At 42.8% G+C, this 16,818-nt stretch overlaps 1 protein-coding gene across 1 annotated transcript in view; it reads right to left on the reverse strand.

Moving 5' to 3' along the window:
• Positions 1-3,975: 3,975 nt before the first annotated feature.
• Positions 3,976-16,818, reverse strand: part of LOC124798114 (U1 small nuclear ribonucleoprotein 70 kDa-like) — a 116,050-nt gene continuing 103,207 nt past the window's right edge. The window contains exon 3 of the mRNA XM_047261371.1: positions 3,976-4,233. Coding sequence (XP_047117327.1) covers positions 3,976-4,233 — 258 coding nt within the window. The remainder of the gene's footprint in view (positions 4,234-16,818) is intronic.

The following is a 16,818-nucleotide window of genomic DNA, read 5'->3' on the forward strand; positions in this document are numbered from 1 at the left end:
GCCTGTTCAGAAGATTTTCTGCTGTGCTTCTCCATCCTCTGATCATTGTGCCGTCAGCATGTTTTAGTGTTGACAGAACTGTCGGTGTCTTAAGTCGTTCTGTTTCTATCTTGAAAGGTTGTTCCCAAATGTCGTTATGTTGCTGGGTTTTGACGAAATTGGTCCCGTAGTCTTGCCTTGTTGTCTTTAGTTGTTTCTGGTATTTCTGTTTAGCGTCACAATACAGGTCAAGTTTTATCTGTCTTTCAGGAGCTGTCTTTGCTTGTTAGTAGTACTTTCTTTTGTCCCGTGAATCCTTCCTTAATCTTGCCAGTTCTGTCGACCACGGTTGTTTCTGTCCTCACACAGTTTTCCCGTGGTATAGCTGCTTCCTTTGCTCTTTGTTGGTCATCTGTCAGTATATGCGTTTTGTAGTCTATACTGCCTTGAACTGTGTGTAGTGACGACGCCTCAACAATATCTCTAACTGTTTGCCAGTTGGCTATTCCTATGAGTAAATGCTGTCGTTCGTGGTTCATGTTATGTGTAATGACATATCTGTGCTTATGGTGATTGCGTTGTGGTCGCTGTGTGTGGCTCTATCCCATACTCTCCACGTGTTGACTAGTGGGAGAGATTTTGCGTTCCCTAGAGAAAGGTCTGCGTTACTTACACCTTCCTTAATCTTGCCAGTTCTGTCGACCACGGTTGTTTCTGTCCTCACACAGTTTTTCCCGTGGTATAGCTGCTTCCTTTGCTCTTTGTTGGTCATCTGTCAGTATATGCGTTTTGTAGTCTATACTGCCTTGAACTGTGTGTAGTGACGACGCCTCAACAATATCTCTAACTGTTTGCCAGTTGGCTATTCCTATGAGTAAATGCTGTCGGTCGTGGTTCATGTTATGTGTAATGACATATCTGTGCTTATGGTGATTGCGTTGTGGTCGCTGTGTGTGGCTCTATCCCATACTCTCCACGTGTTGACTAGTGGGAGAGATTTTGCGTTCCCTAGAGAAAGGTCTGCGTTACTTACACCACTGCCTCTCCGCAGTAGGTAGGTGGCTGACCCTCCCTACTCAGTATGAAGAGGTTGCATTCATTTACCACGTCAACCACCATTTATCCTCCGTTATCAGTTCTGAGTTCCATAATGGGGATTTCGCGTTGATATCGGTTAGAATGAGCAGCCATTTTCTTTCTGAGTGCCGTGCAATGTCTCTTACTTCGTCTAATAAAGGTTCTATATCATACGAGTACTGAGCGTAAATGGACGACATGGGGCAAACATCCTGTCTGTCTGTTATTTCTGCTGTGGCGATGGGTTTACAGCAAGGGTGGGTGATCTGTGTTACTATGAGGTTTTTATTAACTGCTATTTCCGCGGCTTTCGCGTTCGGTGTACCTACTATTGTGCTGTAATGTAAGGGGAGCCCTGAAATATTCGCGCCTCGCAGAAAGGGTTCCTGAACCCAGGCGATGTCTGCTTTTGTTTCTTCCAAGAGCCTACCTAGTTACATGTTTACTAGGGTACTGCCCTGGCAGTTTAGTTGTGTTACCTTCATAAGGGATGTCTAGTCAAGGAAAAACACTTGGATGTGGTTTCTTTAAAATCCAGAAACACACGTCCACATGCTCTCACGCAGTCCTTGTATACTTTCCCTACGTTTAGACACTCTCCCCTCCGCGCACATGCCTCCCATAAAAACTTACTTAGTTCTTTGGGTTCATTTGCAGATTTTCAACTCTTAGGATCATCCTGTCAGTTTGTCCTGTAGTTGGGAAGCAGATTTTATCCCTGTTTTCATGCTTGATTCGTATTACATAGCGAAGAGCTGTTTGAAATATATCCTTGTTTTCTAGTCTGCTAAGCCGTAGGTTAGGTTCTAAGTTTTCGTAGTTTATGTGGCAAACGCTATTCAGCTTGGGATTCTTGGTTGTGTCTGGTTGGTGTTCTTGACTGTTTGTTTGTTGCTCCGGTTTCGAGAAATTTTGCAATGCAGCATCTTCTTCCTGCTTTATGGTTTCTTGTAGTGTGGAATTTGACGTGTTTTTGCTGAGCGTTTTTCCTGATAGTGACTTGTTGTTTTTGATCTCTTCCGGGGACTTGTTTGTGGAAGGTGACCCTTGTATGTCCATTTTTGGGGTGGTTGTGTCTCGTGTTGTGCCGGTGCAGGATGTGTCTTTCTGTTCAGCTACCTCACTATTTTATTTTTCGTAGTGACTGTGTGTGCTACCCCCATAGGCAAAACGAACAAGTGTAATACAGGGCCTACGTGTGGTTGTATTGCACTCTCCTTATTGTGCGGGTAGTGTACGGTTGTCTTTGTGTGTGTTTGCCTGTGGTGTTGGATTTCTTGTGAACTCCGTGACGTCTTCATCCTAAGGATATTCAAGGACGTTGAAACATTTCTCTGAACTATGTCGTGTGCATTTCGTCTTCCAGTTCGTCAACTCGAAAAGGAGGCCAGTCTGAAAGACGCTCCAATCAAACGTGATGTTTCAGGTGCCTGGGAACTTCTTATTCAATTGCACTCTGCATGCACATATCTCCTGTGTAGTCGGTAATGCTGAAGTACCTAAAATGTATTGTCTGCCACAACTGAGACATTACATTAGTATTAGTATCTGCATTTGGGAATTGTAGAAAGCCCATATTTGTCCACAAGGCAACGGCTCGCCGCCTGCCTCTCATTCTAGTCGACGGCGATTTGTACCTTTGCCTGTTTATATTAGTAGTTCCGTCTGTCCCTGCATGTTTTAGAGGGGTGGGTTTCTGACAGTTACGGTAGGACTCCTTATTAATGGACGTTGTCCAGAACATCGTACTCGGTGCGGTGTATTTGTTTTTCGTAGGGCTGTTTATATGTAGGGCAGTCCCGCCCCTGCCTTATCGCATGTTCTATTTCTGGGTTTGATAGGTATACAACTTACAGCATTCTCCTGCCTGCATTCTGACACTTTGTGTTCCGGATTTGCACATCTCCTGCATACTGGAAGCTTGTCGCAACGCTTCGATCGGTGACCGAACAGTCAGCCAACAGTTAAAATATTTTTGTACAGCAACAAAGTCATTGATGAACAAAGATTGAAATTGAATGAAAACCCTTTCATTTTGAAGCAGCAGTAACCGTATTCTTGGCGACACTTTTAAAATAATGTTTACTGTCCTTTTGCTCTTTGGTCCTGTTTTAACTTTTATTTTAACCTCGCTATCGAACTCGTCTTTAGTAACGTGTTCACTCAGGTTTATTTTGAGGAGCTCTTCTAAGAATTCCTGGTCAGGTAAATATGTTGAGACACGGTGCACTGGCAGCAGGGGTCAGAACTTGTTGGGTTCTTCACACCTAATGTCCTTAAGCTGTAATGTTTTTTTTCTATTACCTTTTTCTTGTGTAGAGATTGTATGCTCCAGTGTCCGCGTATACTCGCGGACGTGGAGCTCAACTTAGTCAAAAGCCGGTGCACACGTCGAAAATACTTCGAAAAAGTGAAGCTAACAGAGCGTGCACCTGACGAAATTTGCTTTACGACAGTCGCTTCACAAATTATGGATCGGTTGCGCACCTAGTTCGTAGCTAAACCGAGTGCAACCAGTTCCGTGAAGCGCAGTACGCTGTGTGATTTGTTCCGCAGTTTGCCGCGCTGTTACTCGGTGGCACCAGGAAACAGGAGCCAGGGGCCAGCCGACAATACCTGCGGCCAGCTCTCCGTATGCGGCGTCCGCTGCTGTCCGGGACTCCTGACGTGACGCGACCGGCAGCTGCGGCTCTCGCAGTGAGCAGCCCGCCGCACTCCTCGCCGTCGGCGCCCGTCGTCACCGCAGCCCACTGCACTCCGCGCCGCGGCCGACAGGGAAGAGAACGGCCTGACGCTCCGCCAACGAAACTCGCCACACGGCACGCAGGAATACATTCACTACCACGAAAAAAAGACCTCTCGGGGCCAAACTACAGTCTCAGAACTACTGTTTAATGCTTAACGTGACAAATTACACCTTTAGTTACCCACGCGGAAAACTTGCACTGCACTCCGACAACTTGTTCTCACCACAAACGCCAAACACGTCCGCACGCCACGCAACACAGAGATGCAGAGGGACACGACGCCGTCCCCAACCACGGGCAGCAGGCCGCCGCCACGGCTAACCAATGACGCGCGGACAGCTCGAGTGGCGCCAGAGTGGAGGGGGCAGCAGCCGCAGTCCTGCACGTCCGTGTACGTGGCCGCCATGACAGCTACCGCCTGCGATATTTTCTGATGAGAAATATCTCCACAATTATTATTGGACGTTAATACGGGATTGTGTGTATCCCTCTTTATAAAGAATTGAACTCCGCTGGGAACACTTTCAGTCTGGTATGTGAATTTCGGAAGAAATGACAGTCCACTCTTCCGCAAGAGCCACAGTCAGAGATGGTATACTGTGTTATTCACAAGAATAATACTGATGTAAACATTACACCGTGTTTTCTTCCGCGTTTACTGGAATCTCACTGGATTTCACTTCACATAAAGCGGAAGCCAACATGTCTCGAGTACAGTCGAGTACCATAACAATAAAAAGTGTATTCTGTACGTTACGCGCACACCGGCAGGAATCGTACGTTCAAATAGCTGTGCCCTCGCATTTAACTTGGCCAGATAGCTGGTCAACCTCACCTGCTGCTATACGGCAACAAGGCAGTAAACGGTCAGAATTTTTAAAGCCCCAGGGCGAAGCCATCTCGCTCGCGTTACAGTGGAGTCGACACGAGGCAGTCGCGAAGAATAACATTTCAGCACCGAGAGCGGGTCGGGGGAAAACACAACACCAGCGCTTCTGGATGGCCAGACAGCGGACCCCAGTAGAAATTTAGTGCGGCAAAGCCGCAGGACAGGATCACGTCACATACTAGAAAAACCTCTTTAACCTACCACGGCACAGTGAGATCCGCTGATGCCTTTGTAACACCGAGACCTATGTGGTGTGTCGTCAGGTAAACATCGGCCACCACTTCGTACCCCAGCATTGTAGCCCGTAAGGCAGGCGGTCAGACGGGTCGATGACGTACATGACGTTCGCACTCTACTGCCTGTTTACAGTAAAGCGACGTCTGGCACACGCTAATGAGCAACGGCAGCCGTTACTCGGAGATACGGCTACCTCGCCTTAATTACCAGTCTGAGTGTAACACCACAACCTGCTAATGTTGCACACGGGTGGATCCAGAAGACTTCACTATAGTCCAGGGACAGCCCACCAGCGTTGCTGATTCTTCGTCGAATTGACCGGTGTAGCGTGACCAGGAGTCCCATATTTCATATGATCGTCCCTTATTTAGCTGCACTGTTCCTATGCACCGACAAAATACTGGTGGGAATAACATCGACAGCCAAAAACCAATCACGCACTCAATCAGACGAATAAAATACGTCAAGGCTACAGTTAGAAATAGTAGTAAAATAAGTAAATTTGACGAGTCAGATATTCACAGATGTAATCGTCTTGTAGTTTCAAGAAATGAACTAAATCTTGCAATTTCCGAGAGAATTGAGGACAGGGAAAGTGATCCACAAGACGCAACATACAGTTAAAATCAGCATGTAGCGAAATATACCGCGGAGTTTTCCACAAAAGATAACGCAACCATTTTTTATAAAATCGGGAACGTTCCAAAGTCCGTCCGGAACTGGACGGTGCACAAATAGAATCGAGGTCTGGCGCAGAAAAAAGGTATACCCCATTTCTCTATCATTACTAAGGACTTCGACTCCTTCAATGGGAAGCTGTTCCATAACAAAAATAGGCAGTGCCGTTGAACATCCGGGAGCCACGTTAAACGCAGAGCAGAAAAGGGTAGAGAGGAGAAATAGTGAACTGAAGTCCTTGTAGGAACACAACATGCACACAGGAATCATACATAAATTGATGCAACGAGCAACATTGAAAGAAAGGACTGTTAAGCCTGTGCACTTTAACAACAAGAAACAAAACCTGCCCGGAGTGGCCGCTCGGTTTGAGGCACCATGTCACGGATTGCGCGGCCGGCCGGAGGATCGAGTCCTCTCTCGGGCATGGGCGTGTGTGTGTGTGTGTGTGTGTGTGTGTGTGTGTGTGTGTGTGTGTGTGTGTTGTCCTTAACTTAAGTTAGTTTAAGTAGTGTGTAAGTCTAGGGGCCGATGTCCTCAGCAGTTTGGTCCCTTGGGAATTCACACACACTTGAAGAAGAAACAAAACTCGACTTGCTGACCTACTTAATTACGTCATCAATAAATAAGAGAAACACGTAGCGCAAACTACAGACCTACTCGTGTGCTTTAGGAAGATTTGCAATCCTTCAATTCTTAAGAGAAGTGTTAACCATTAAAAAAAATTAAGACGCACCCCAAAATGACCTTTCAACCCACCTTCCCAAATTTCTATAATTTGTTTTGAAAATGTTAAAGTCTCTGTGCGTTACCATAATAAAATCTTACAATTACTTTCCGTAAAATTCTTAAGTCATCAACCGTTCCAGGAGGAAAAACAACTATTTGAGACACCCCCCCCCCCCCCAAAATGTGCTTTCGACGCAGTTTTGGAAATGCGCATAAACTGCTTTACGTAACTGTTGATTCAGTGAGCCGTTTGCAGAACTGTCGTCCGTCGCTTGTCGCAGCTCCGAGCGTCCTTCCACCCCATCAGGCCGACGTCGTCTTCCGCAAGGCGATGCCCTCACGCTGCCAAACGGGAAGGGAATACAAGTCCAGTGCAAAATAGAACAGTGCCTTTGTGAAACCAGAGTCAATATGGAAGCACTGAGCTAACAGGGGCGCAAAATGCAATACACAGAAATCAAGGCCGGCAACGCCACGTGGCCCCATTGAACGAAATCGCAAGAGAGACGTCACAGATACCCAGAAAAACTCAAAGAGGCGGCTAACAGACGGAAGGATAAACCAAATAGACGCCCAACTTAGGTCTACTCCGGAGAAGACGGCAGCTTGCACTATTTAAGGGTGGGGTGTAAGCGCGCGCACGCACACACACACACACACACACACACACACTGCATCGAAGATGTCAGGAAATATCTACACCATTGGGTGGGACATTAGATTAATAGAATAAAAATGAATCAACTGCCGCCAAGGCGCACTATTCAGGCTCATTCTTTCGAAATTTCACGTAAGCGAACAGACAAGCCATCGGTCAGAGTTTTATAATGAGGCTCAAAATTCATGTCGAGGATCACATGGTCAACGGGCCTCTCTTGGACATCAGTGCTTGGTGCAGTCCAGCGAATCGGTTGGCATATAGGGATAATACTGCCTTGCAGTCAGTGCGAAAGACATTTAACAGTGTAATTACTTATGGTGAGTTATGTTGATGGTATCCCTTGTGTGACTGAACAAAAAGCGATCTATTCAATTACGTCTTCTCGATTTATTTTACAAGACCTGCATCTTCCAATATGGCAGAGAATAATGAGCAACAGAAATACAACCCCTCCAAATTGAATTTTATAAATAAACAGTATAGCCTCTGCTTTGTAATTGAATTTCTTGCTATGAGATCCTTCCTCCTTAGCATGGACTCGTCATTTTCCAGGTGTGAGAGGGGAGGGGCCGGGGGGATTTGCCAGAGGGGGAGAGGTTAATTAATTTATTGATTTAATTAATTAGTCACTCTATTTAATGGAGAGGGAGGGGGCTTTTCAAAGAATTCAGGCCTGAAACTGTGCTTGTATTGGCGAGGGGGAGGGGGAGGGTTGAAGGTTTTCAGAGAGGTGAGGGAGAGTAGGGGGATGATGGGTCAGAGGGGAGGGCTGGGGATTTCCCAGTAGGGGAAGGGGTTAATTAATATAGCGATTTAATTAATTAGTCAATTAATTTGACATCAAAAGTGTACTTGTATCAGCGAGGGGTTTCCCAGTGCGGCAGGGGAGGGGGAGGTGGACGGTTGAGGGGGCTTTCTCAGAAGGACATGCTGTATTACCCCACGTGGTCATACATCAATTAACAGAAGAATGTGGTGAGGGCAAGGGGAGAGGTCATAAATCAATCAAGTTTTTCCGTGAATGTTTGCAACCTGCACTAAAAAATTCTCTCAGAACACATGTTTTCCCTCTACTCAAAGTCAGTACTATAAGACTGTGGCTGCTAGACCTTCCACACTATGTGACAGACGGAAAAATTATGTTCTTAGTTTTTCCTGTCATTTCAGAAGTGCAAATTTCTCCTTACATCTCTCACCACCAGAGCATTCCTGAAGCATATTATTTTGTAAATATTGCTTAATATCATGCTAAGAGATACCAGAACACATTGGTTACAGAGCTCAATCTTTGTACAGAGGGAAAGTAAGCAGTGTGAAAATGGCATACCTATAGGTAAAAGCATTCATGTTCTTAAAATGATGCACCTGGTATTAATTTGCTTCAAGTTTTGAGTTGTAACGAAACTCTGTTCAGTGGCAGGATGGATGGAAAACTAAAATTGTCAAACTTTATTGTATGTTTCCTGTTTGACTTATTATATTTCTAAAATTAGGTACCAGTGTACTCTAACACCAACAAATACTTTTTATATGCACCTCTATACACTTTCCTGTTTTTTTCTTGTAGTAGGCTCTGAGTCATATGAAGTCCCACTTACCCCTCGCAATACCAAGGGGGGAGGGGAGGGAGTACTTCATGCCGGCCTTGCGAAAAAGCTGTAATTTAGTCAGTTAATTTATTATTTTAAATTTCTGAAAAATGTTTGTTGTTTCTAATGAATTCTTCTACCGGATTTCGTGTATCTTTTAAATTTGTGGGTAGTGTTTAACTGGAAATTTTAAGTCTCTGTAACAGTTTTCACTTTCCCCAATAAGTGTGTTATTCAGTGGTTCGCGGTTCAGGGCCGCATTTACACAGCAGTATTTCTTAATAAGTATGTTGAAAATAAAAGTCATCTGCATTTTTACAATTTTTTTTTTTTTTTTTTTGGCGGTCATGAAGTCAGTAGTATACATTATTGAAAGTGTGTTGATATTGCAAAGAACGTGATAAAACGTGATTTGAGCCTCTAGACCATTCTTACAATCAACATCTCTTTAAAAAGTGTGTTGTTGATATAATTCAACAACAATTAACGAATTTTGTTTCTTTTACTTTTAACGGGTGGGCACAAAGTACGCTCCCACCCCCCCACCCCCCAAAACCCTTGGTAAGGTGCGTTATGAAAAAGCCCCTTGGTGTCAGCACGCAGTTGGAGCATTACATAAGGTAAATGTCGAACGAAAATCAAAATTAAAGCAATCGCTTTTAACAAAGAAATCTGAAGAATCCATCAGAAAGAACCATTTCAGCGGTGACTTGTGTCATGCTATTGTGGCACCAAACATCCCTTTTCGAAATCTAGAAAATCCTAATTTCAAAGGTTCTCTTGAAAAGTACTGCAATCAGTCTGTCCTGGCAAAGGCAAAGTTGCGTAAAAATTATGTGGATTCAGTTTTCACTGACGCACTGCATAGAATCCGAGAGAATATTACGGAATCTTGCACATGGATTTATGTAGATCGAAATACTGACAGTATTGTGCGGTACGCTGTAAATCTGATTGTTGGCACGTCTGACCCAGATGCCACTTCTAGGACATACCTGATTTGTTCAAAACAGCTCCCAAAGTGTAACTAACAAACAACTGCACACTTTGAACGTGCTGAATCCAAAAGGCCTGGATAGAAACGAGGTGTTCCTGCCTTCCAGATGCCGCTGCATATATGATTGTAGCGTTTCAGTCGCTTCAAATTTTCTACCCTTTGATACTGTATGAACAGTCTTAGACATAAAAACTGACCGCCGGCCGGCCGCCACAGAGACTAAGTCCGAATCGTTCACGTAAGGTGGCCAATAAAACTGACCGCCCCTGACAACTCTAAATCCGGCCATCTGCACAATCTGGCAACACTGTAAGATGCGGAAGTATTAGGAGGAAGTGTTGTCTACTTCCGAGATACTGTCGGGTTGTGTGAGCCCGTGGTCTAGTGGTAAGCGTCGTGCATTCCAAACGCATAGTCACGTGTTCGCCTCCAACTGTAAGTTTTTTTTGTTTTTTTGTTTTTACCACATTACGGTCTAAAGTTATGAGTCTGATTGAACATCGAAGATAATTCGCTTAACACTATACCCACCAGCAATAACAAGTATTCCAGAAACAATTCCGCAGGACAGCTCGTGGCTGCGTCGCGATCATAACAGCTCACGCTCGAGCGTTTCCTCGCGCTGCAGCGGCTACCGGCCACCGACCAGACGCTACCCGCCGCTTGAAATCCGGCGACGCCCATGTGAATGCGGCGCCACGCTGTCAGTGTATGTATCAACTGTCATTTTCGAATTTGAAGTTCTAGTTATCATCTTGCATACTTGAAAATCATGAACTACAGTAAAGCATTGTAAAATTGAGTCGCAAGTGGAAAAAGGTGTAACATCTGCAACACAACGTTTACTTTTGGTATAACAGAGTGGTGAATGCAGAGGAGGCAGCTAGAAAGATTTGAACTGTGTGTGGAGCCAGTGCTTTTGGGAAAAATACGCCGGAAAAAGATATTCTTGTTTCAGCAAAGATCATTCTAGCATGAATGATTTTCCACATTAACGAAATCTCGACTACTGATATATGTGATAAATTACCATTTTACCATCATGCGACATTTGCGTTCAACAGGCATGGTTCAGAAGTCTGGTGTAGAAGTACTGCATGCTCTAATTCGAAGCAACAAAAATCAACGGACTATTATTGATCGTCATCAGGTCGCTCATTGAGCATTCCTATGCAGTACTGTTACTGGTGACGTGTTATGATGCCATTATCGTTAACTTCTTAAGAAGAAATGAATGGCTGAGCTCCACCAAAAGACGTAAACTCGAGCAAAGAGTACTGTGAACATAATATTTTACGTCTGATAGCTCCAAAAGTGTGTTTTCGGCTACGAATTTTGCCCCAAGGGGTGTGTGCAACACAGCTGGAATTTGTTGCCAACAACTGAGATACCTTTCGGTCGCAGTGTAAGAAAATCGAGCAACAAAACTACATCACTTGTGCTACGGCATGATAACGCACTCTGTTGATTTGAGAAACAAAACTATCCAGGAGATTGATAGGAAAGTCGTCTCTCAGGCGCTTGTATTGATAGGGAAGTCCTCTCTCAAGCACTTGTCCCTCTCGCCATATATTCGTAAAATTTTACCTTTCCCGCTCTTGATCGATCAACCGTCAAGGCAATTCATTTCTAGACGAAACACTCTTCAAACTACTGTGGTTTAATGACATCGTTAGAACCAGTAGGTTTCTACTGACGTAGAATTTGTAAACAACTTTAGCATTGTCAGATCGCTTTAGATATCGGGAAAGAAAATTCTGCTGCTGATTAATTTCTCTTTGATGATTACTGTTGCGTTTAGTAAACTAATGGAAAATGTAACTAAAATATTCACTGTACTAATACAAATTAAATTCAGCTTACTACATAAATAATGAAGCATTAAGTGTCTGTAAGACGATTGCGCCTATTTTGACACGAATTAGTAGGATATTACCGACTTTTGACTTCGAAAAGATCTGTTTTTACTTCATTTCCTGTATCATACGCAAGTATTACGAAAATGTAGCATTTAATGGATAAAATTGTGTATTCACAACAACAAAAAATATATCGGCAGGAAACAAAAGTGGCATTATTAATTTGTCAGTACCGTAAGGTTTTCGCTCTGACACTAAGGGTTTCTGAAAGTAGCAAGAAGAATTGTGCTCGAGCGTTGTCTTACGGTTCCCTTATTGAGTTTTTATCTGCCTGCTTGTAGCTCTGCTACAAAAGAATTAAAAATCTGGCTTTGAGCGAGTCTCGTAAGGCGCCTAGCATGTTTGTTACCTGGGAACTGGTTTTTTCCTAAAGTGGGAAGACATCCTTTGTTGGTTGAATTGTTGGCAAATGTCAGTCAGACGTATGCCGTTGGTCTAAGGGTTTCGGTGTGTTGAATTTGTACCAATGATTTTTCTACAGGTTTTTTCTGTCCCAAATAGAGAGCTGAAGTTTCCCATTAGTATTTTCACGTCATCTTGGTGAATTTTTCTTATAGTATTTTCGAGTGTGTTCCAGAATTTTAGGACATTTTCGGTGTTTTTCTTATTTTCGACGTTGGTGGGGGCATGTGCATTGATGAGTGTATATTTTTTACTGGGGCTCTGGATGAGCATATTCATAAGTCGATTGTTGATGGGCGTGATTTCTTTGACAGAGTTGATGATAGATCTGTGTTCGAGAAATGCAGTGCCGAAGATTGGTACGGCTTTCGCTACCTTTTGTTGTGTTTTGCTCTTGAAGATGCAATGGTTTCCGTAATGCAAGGTTTCATTGCCAAGTAGACATGGTTCTTGAAGAGCAAGGATGAGAAATTTTCGTCGGTCGATTTATTTTGTGAGATTATTTAGTTTTCGTTTTTGTATCAATGTATCGATGTTTAGTTTTCAAATGCATGTTTTCTGCTTGTAGGGAAATTTACAAGAGATCTTCGATGTTCTCTGCCATGCTAACCTGGACTCCCCAGAATCCGAAAATCCAACTGCCGTCTGTCGACAGGCGGGTTGTGTACCACCTGGGGTAAAGTTGACTTTGCTTGCTCAGTTCATGTTTGCTTGTGTTTCATTGGCTTGGCCATGGTTATTCCAGGACCGGGCAGGACCAGAGGGTGTTGAAGCCTTTGGAAGCAAATATTTTCAGCCGAGCTCATTGAGCTAACAGACGGTGACCAGAGTAGCGGTGATTTTCATTCAGACGTGTCTGGATTTTGGGTACAGCGGATTGAGTAGCCGTTCAGGATTGTGTTAGTATTTGGCTCAGCCCAAGTATTTGATTTGCTCGGTACCACCCATATGGGTGAGGGTTTCCCCTATCGGCCACACAGGATTATTATTATTATTATTATTATTGTCATTATGTCATCAGAAAATCCGATATGGTGTATCTACCCACCACTGACCTAGATGTGTATTGTTCGATTCAGTATTTCAGTCACATAAATATGGGTTATAATTTCGTTACATTGCTGCTAGAAGATATATTTCTCACTTTTTCTTAGACAGTTGCTACCTGTTACTCCATGATAGGAATTTATGTGAGCAGCATAGTTGCAATACAGACGTTCCAATTATCCGATTTCTGTAATTTCATTTCGATACCAGATCGTTATAATCGGATTCAGTCAGTCAGTCTTAATGTGGATATCCGACTACGACTCTCATCATATGATAGACTGGGTAAACAACATTCTTAATTGGACTGTTGAATCTAGGTCACTTATCTATGGCAGGGCCTGAATTCTTAAACACTGTGGAAAATAATAATCCAATGTGCTTATTACAAATACGTTATTTAAATATAAATATATGAACTAACGAGATAACAGTTTATTTACAAGAGCAGAGCCCCATTCATCATAGCAGAGCAGTGCGAGATTGGTTTCAGGGCCAAGAGAGGATAAAGCTGTTGCCTTTTGTTTCACGATCACCGAACATCAACCAGATAGAGAATATGTGGGCAGAGGTAACGCCATGTGGAACTACAAATGCAAGCGACCTTTGGACGAATATAGAAAACGTATGGTGGAAAGTAAACCATCACGCTACCCTGTCGACGACTTAATGAAATCAATGCACCTACGTCTTCGAGAAATCTTACATAATGATCATTGTGGGTTGGTTATAAAAAACATACTCGTCCACAAAACCCATGTAGACAATTATCTGATATCGGTCAAGCTTTTCTTTGTCGCAGCTCTTTAGCATACAAGTCCATTTACTTTCAATCTCCTCCTTACAATTGTTGCAATGCAAGGTAATTGAAAAATCTCATACACTCGACGCCAACTGAGGAACTGACTGTTGCATGTGTTGTTCAACACACAGTAATTGTCACCCTCACTGGAATCAATGACTGTGTGTGTGTGTGTGTGTTTGTGTGTGTGTGTGTGTGTGTGTGTGTGTGTGTGTGTGTGTGTGTGTGTTTTCGTGTTCACGCACAATCTGAATCAATACTATTAACATTAGAGAGAGAACCAACAATAAATATTGCATCAAATATGACTGTAAAGTATTTTAATGCGATGGGAAGTTACAAACTGAATTTTTACCCAACTCACGTCTCGCATATTACATTAAGTAAGATGTATTAACTCCACAGTATCGTTAGCAGAGACAGTGCGCTCTTGTTGTCGAGGCTCGCGACAAGTGCAGCGATTAGCAGTGCCCAATGCCGCGGCGATTTGTTTATGTTGGCTGAGCGTGGACACTGCAGCAGACGCCTCGTCATAAACCGAAAGAAATCACCTTGGCTCTGACTGCAGTGAGCGGATATCACTGCCTGCGTGTTCTTATAGTAACCAACGTAAGACTCTACTCACAGGTGCCATGGAGCAATTGCAACGGGGATCATGTCATTAGTCATCATAATATTAACCAGTGATGAAATGTCCACTCTATTTGAATCCCAAGAAAATAGGAACCTTCTCACAAAGGAATGTGAGGTGATATCAAAATTTATCCAACATATAAAAATTAACTGCAGGGCTTTCACGTATGCAGTAGTAGCACACGAGGAAATATTATGTCTTGGAAGCGTATATTTCATTTCCTCTTCTCATATTAACGCCCTTGTTTTAGTATGAAGTGAGAAAATAAACATGAAAAACTAAAGTTCCTGAGAAGCATATAAGGCATTTCCTCTTCTCGTATCATAACTTTTGTTTTATTATGAAGCAAAAGAATAAACAGTTTAGGGTTCTGAAGCATAATATGACACCAGATTCTTATTGTTGGCGCTATCGGAAACGCAAAAAGCAGGGAGCTGTCCATTCTTTTGTCCAACAGTCTGTTCCCTTTCATGCATTACTCCCGCAGGGAGATTCTTATTTAAGGACTTCTGGGCATCAAGTTCTTCAGCAGAACAAGCCTTATGTTATTGTGCTAATTACGGTACGGAAAAAATGCAACAAAGACGAGTTCCCCTAGAGCAGAGAGGATATTTGCACATGTCTGTATTCAGCAATGATTGCCAGCTGCCACAACACTTCACAGAATCCTTGCGGCAGGCAACACAACTGTGGGTGCACTTCAGACTTCATTCAGTAAGACATCAGGAGATGGATGGAAACGTCAAATTAACGTCGCTTTCCGAGTCGTATTCAATCCGGAATGTAGTGTTATTGAGGTAGTTGAGCGTTCTAGCAATTACACTTTTATAATTCCCATATGAGTATTCCGATAGCCAAAAGAACCCGTTAGTGTGAAACCATTGGGAACTGCATTAATATCAGATTGCAAGAACTTGAGACAATACGTGGACTCTTCTCTTCGCTGGGTGACCTATTACTGTTATTTAGCATTCTCTCCGTCCTAGTCGTAATGGCTGGCTCTGAGCACTATGGGACTTAAGGGGATACGGAATCGGATTTTGGGTTAAAAAATCGAATTTTTTTTTATTGGCGTATTATATTCTGCCATGTTTCCTCTTTAAAATGACGTATCATACATAGCTCTACTACAATTATCACTATTTTATTTTTATATATTTGTGAGATCGGGTATTGCGCTTTAGTTATACACGTCTCTCGTGGCTGACCATGAACTTTTTGGCAGTACCTTTAAAGTGACATGAATTCAAATATCCCGGTTTCCAGCGACTATTTATACACTAGTTGCCCGAAAATGTTTCTCTCTGGTTTCCTCAAGTTACTCTTTGACTTTGTGGCGGGACTGTTTTGTAAACAGTGTGATATAAGAAAGTAGTTGTTGTTGAGTTATTTCGTATTTAGTGCTTCATTTTTCGCAGTGAAAATGCCTAGAGCTAAAGCAAAAGTATTTAAAAAGCGTGTGAACTGGCAAAAGAAAAGAAATAATGATTCATTAGCAAAGCAAAGCAGTTCATCATCACCACTGTTGGAAAATGTGAATCCACTTATTACTGATTTGCCGAACGAACTTACACCAAATGAAAACAGTGCTTCTCATAAAAAACTAAGAGATTTGGAAGAGAAATATAATTTACTTGATAGAGGGAATGAAGTTTTTGAACTCATTGATACGAATATATTGTGTGAAGCTCTTGAAAACAGTTTGTGCTGCAAAAAATGTCATGGAAACGTTTCTCTGAAAGTAGAATCCCATGTTGGCCTGGCTGCCCAGTTTAATTTAATATGCAGTGTTTGTAAATACAGCTGTAAGTTTCCAAGTTCGGTTTCAGTAACTGTAAATAATGGATACAAGAAAACTGAACTTCATAGTGTAAATATTAGGTTAGTTTATGGATTGCGAGCAATTGGTAAGGGCAAAGCAGCTGGTGATATGCTATGTGGTGTTCTAAATCTTCCAAGTGCACCTTCAAAGTTTGAAGCTTACAATTATGTACTAGGATTTGCAGTTGAAGATGTAGCACAGAAGTCAATGCAGGTTGCTGTGGAAGAAGCAGTGGAAGAAAATGACGGCAGTCGTGACCTCACAGTGGCGTTTGATGGCACGTGGCAGAAAAGGGGCCACACCTCCAACAATGGTGTTGTAACAGCAACTAGTGTTGATACTGGCAAGGTTATTGATGTTGCAATAATGTCTAAATACTGTAGGTGCACAGGCAGGCTGAAAAATGAACACAGTGATGACTGTATTGCTAATTATTATGGTAGTAGTGGTGGCATGGAGGTTGCTGGGGTGAAGAAAATTTTTCATCGCTCTTCACAGTGGTATAATGTTCGATATGTCAAATATCTGGGAGATGGTGACTCTAAAGCATTCAAAGAAGTTTTGGAAAGCAAACCATATGGGAACAGTGTAAATATAAGCAAACTTGAA

The sequence above is a fragment of the Schistocerca piceifrons genome, chromosome 5 (genome assembly GCF_021461385.2).
Source record: "Schistocerca piceifrons isolate TAMUIC-IGC-003096 chromosome 5, iqSchPice1.1, whole genome shotgun sequence".
NCBI classification, from domain to species: domain Eukaryota; kingdom Metazoa; phylum Arthropoda; class Insecta; order Orthoptera; family Acrididae; genus Schistocerca; species Schistocerca piceifrons.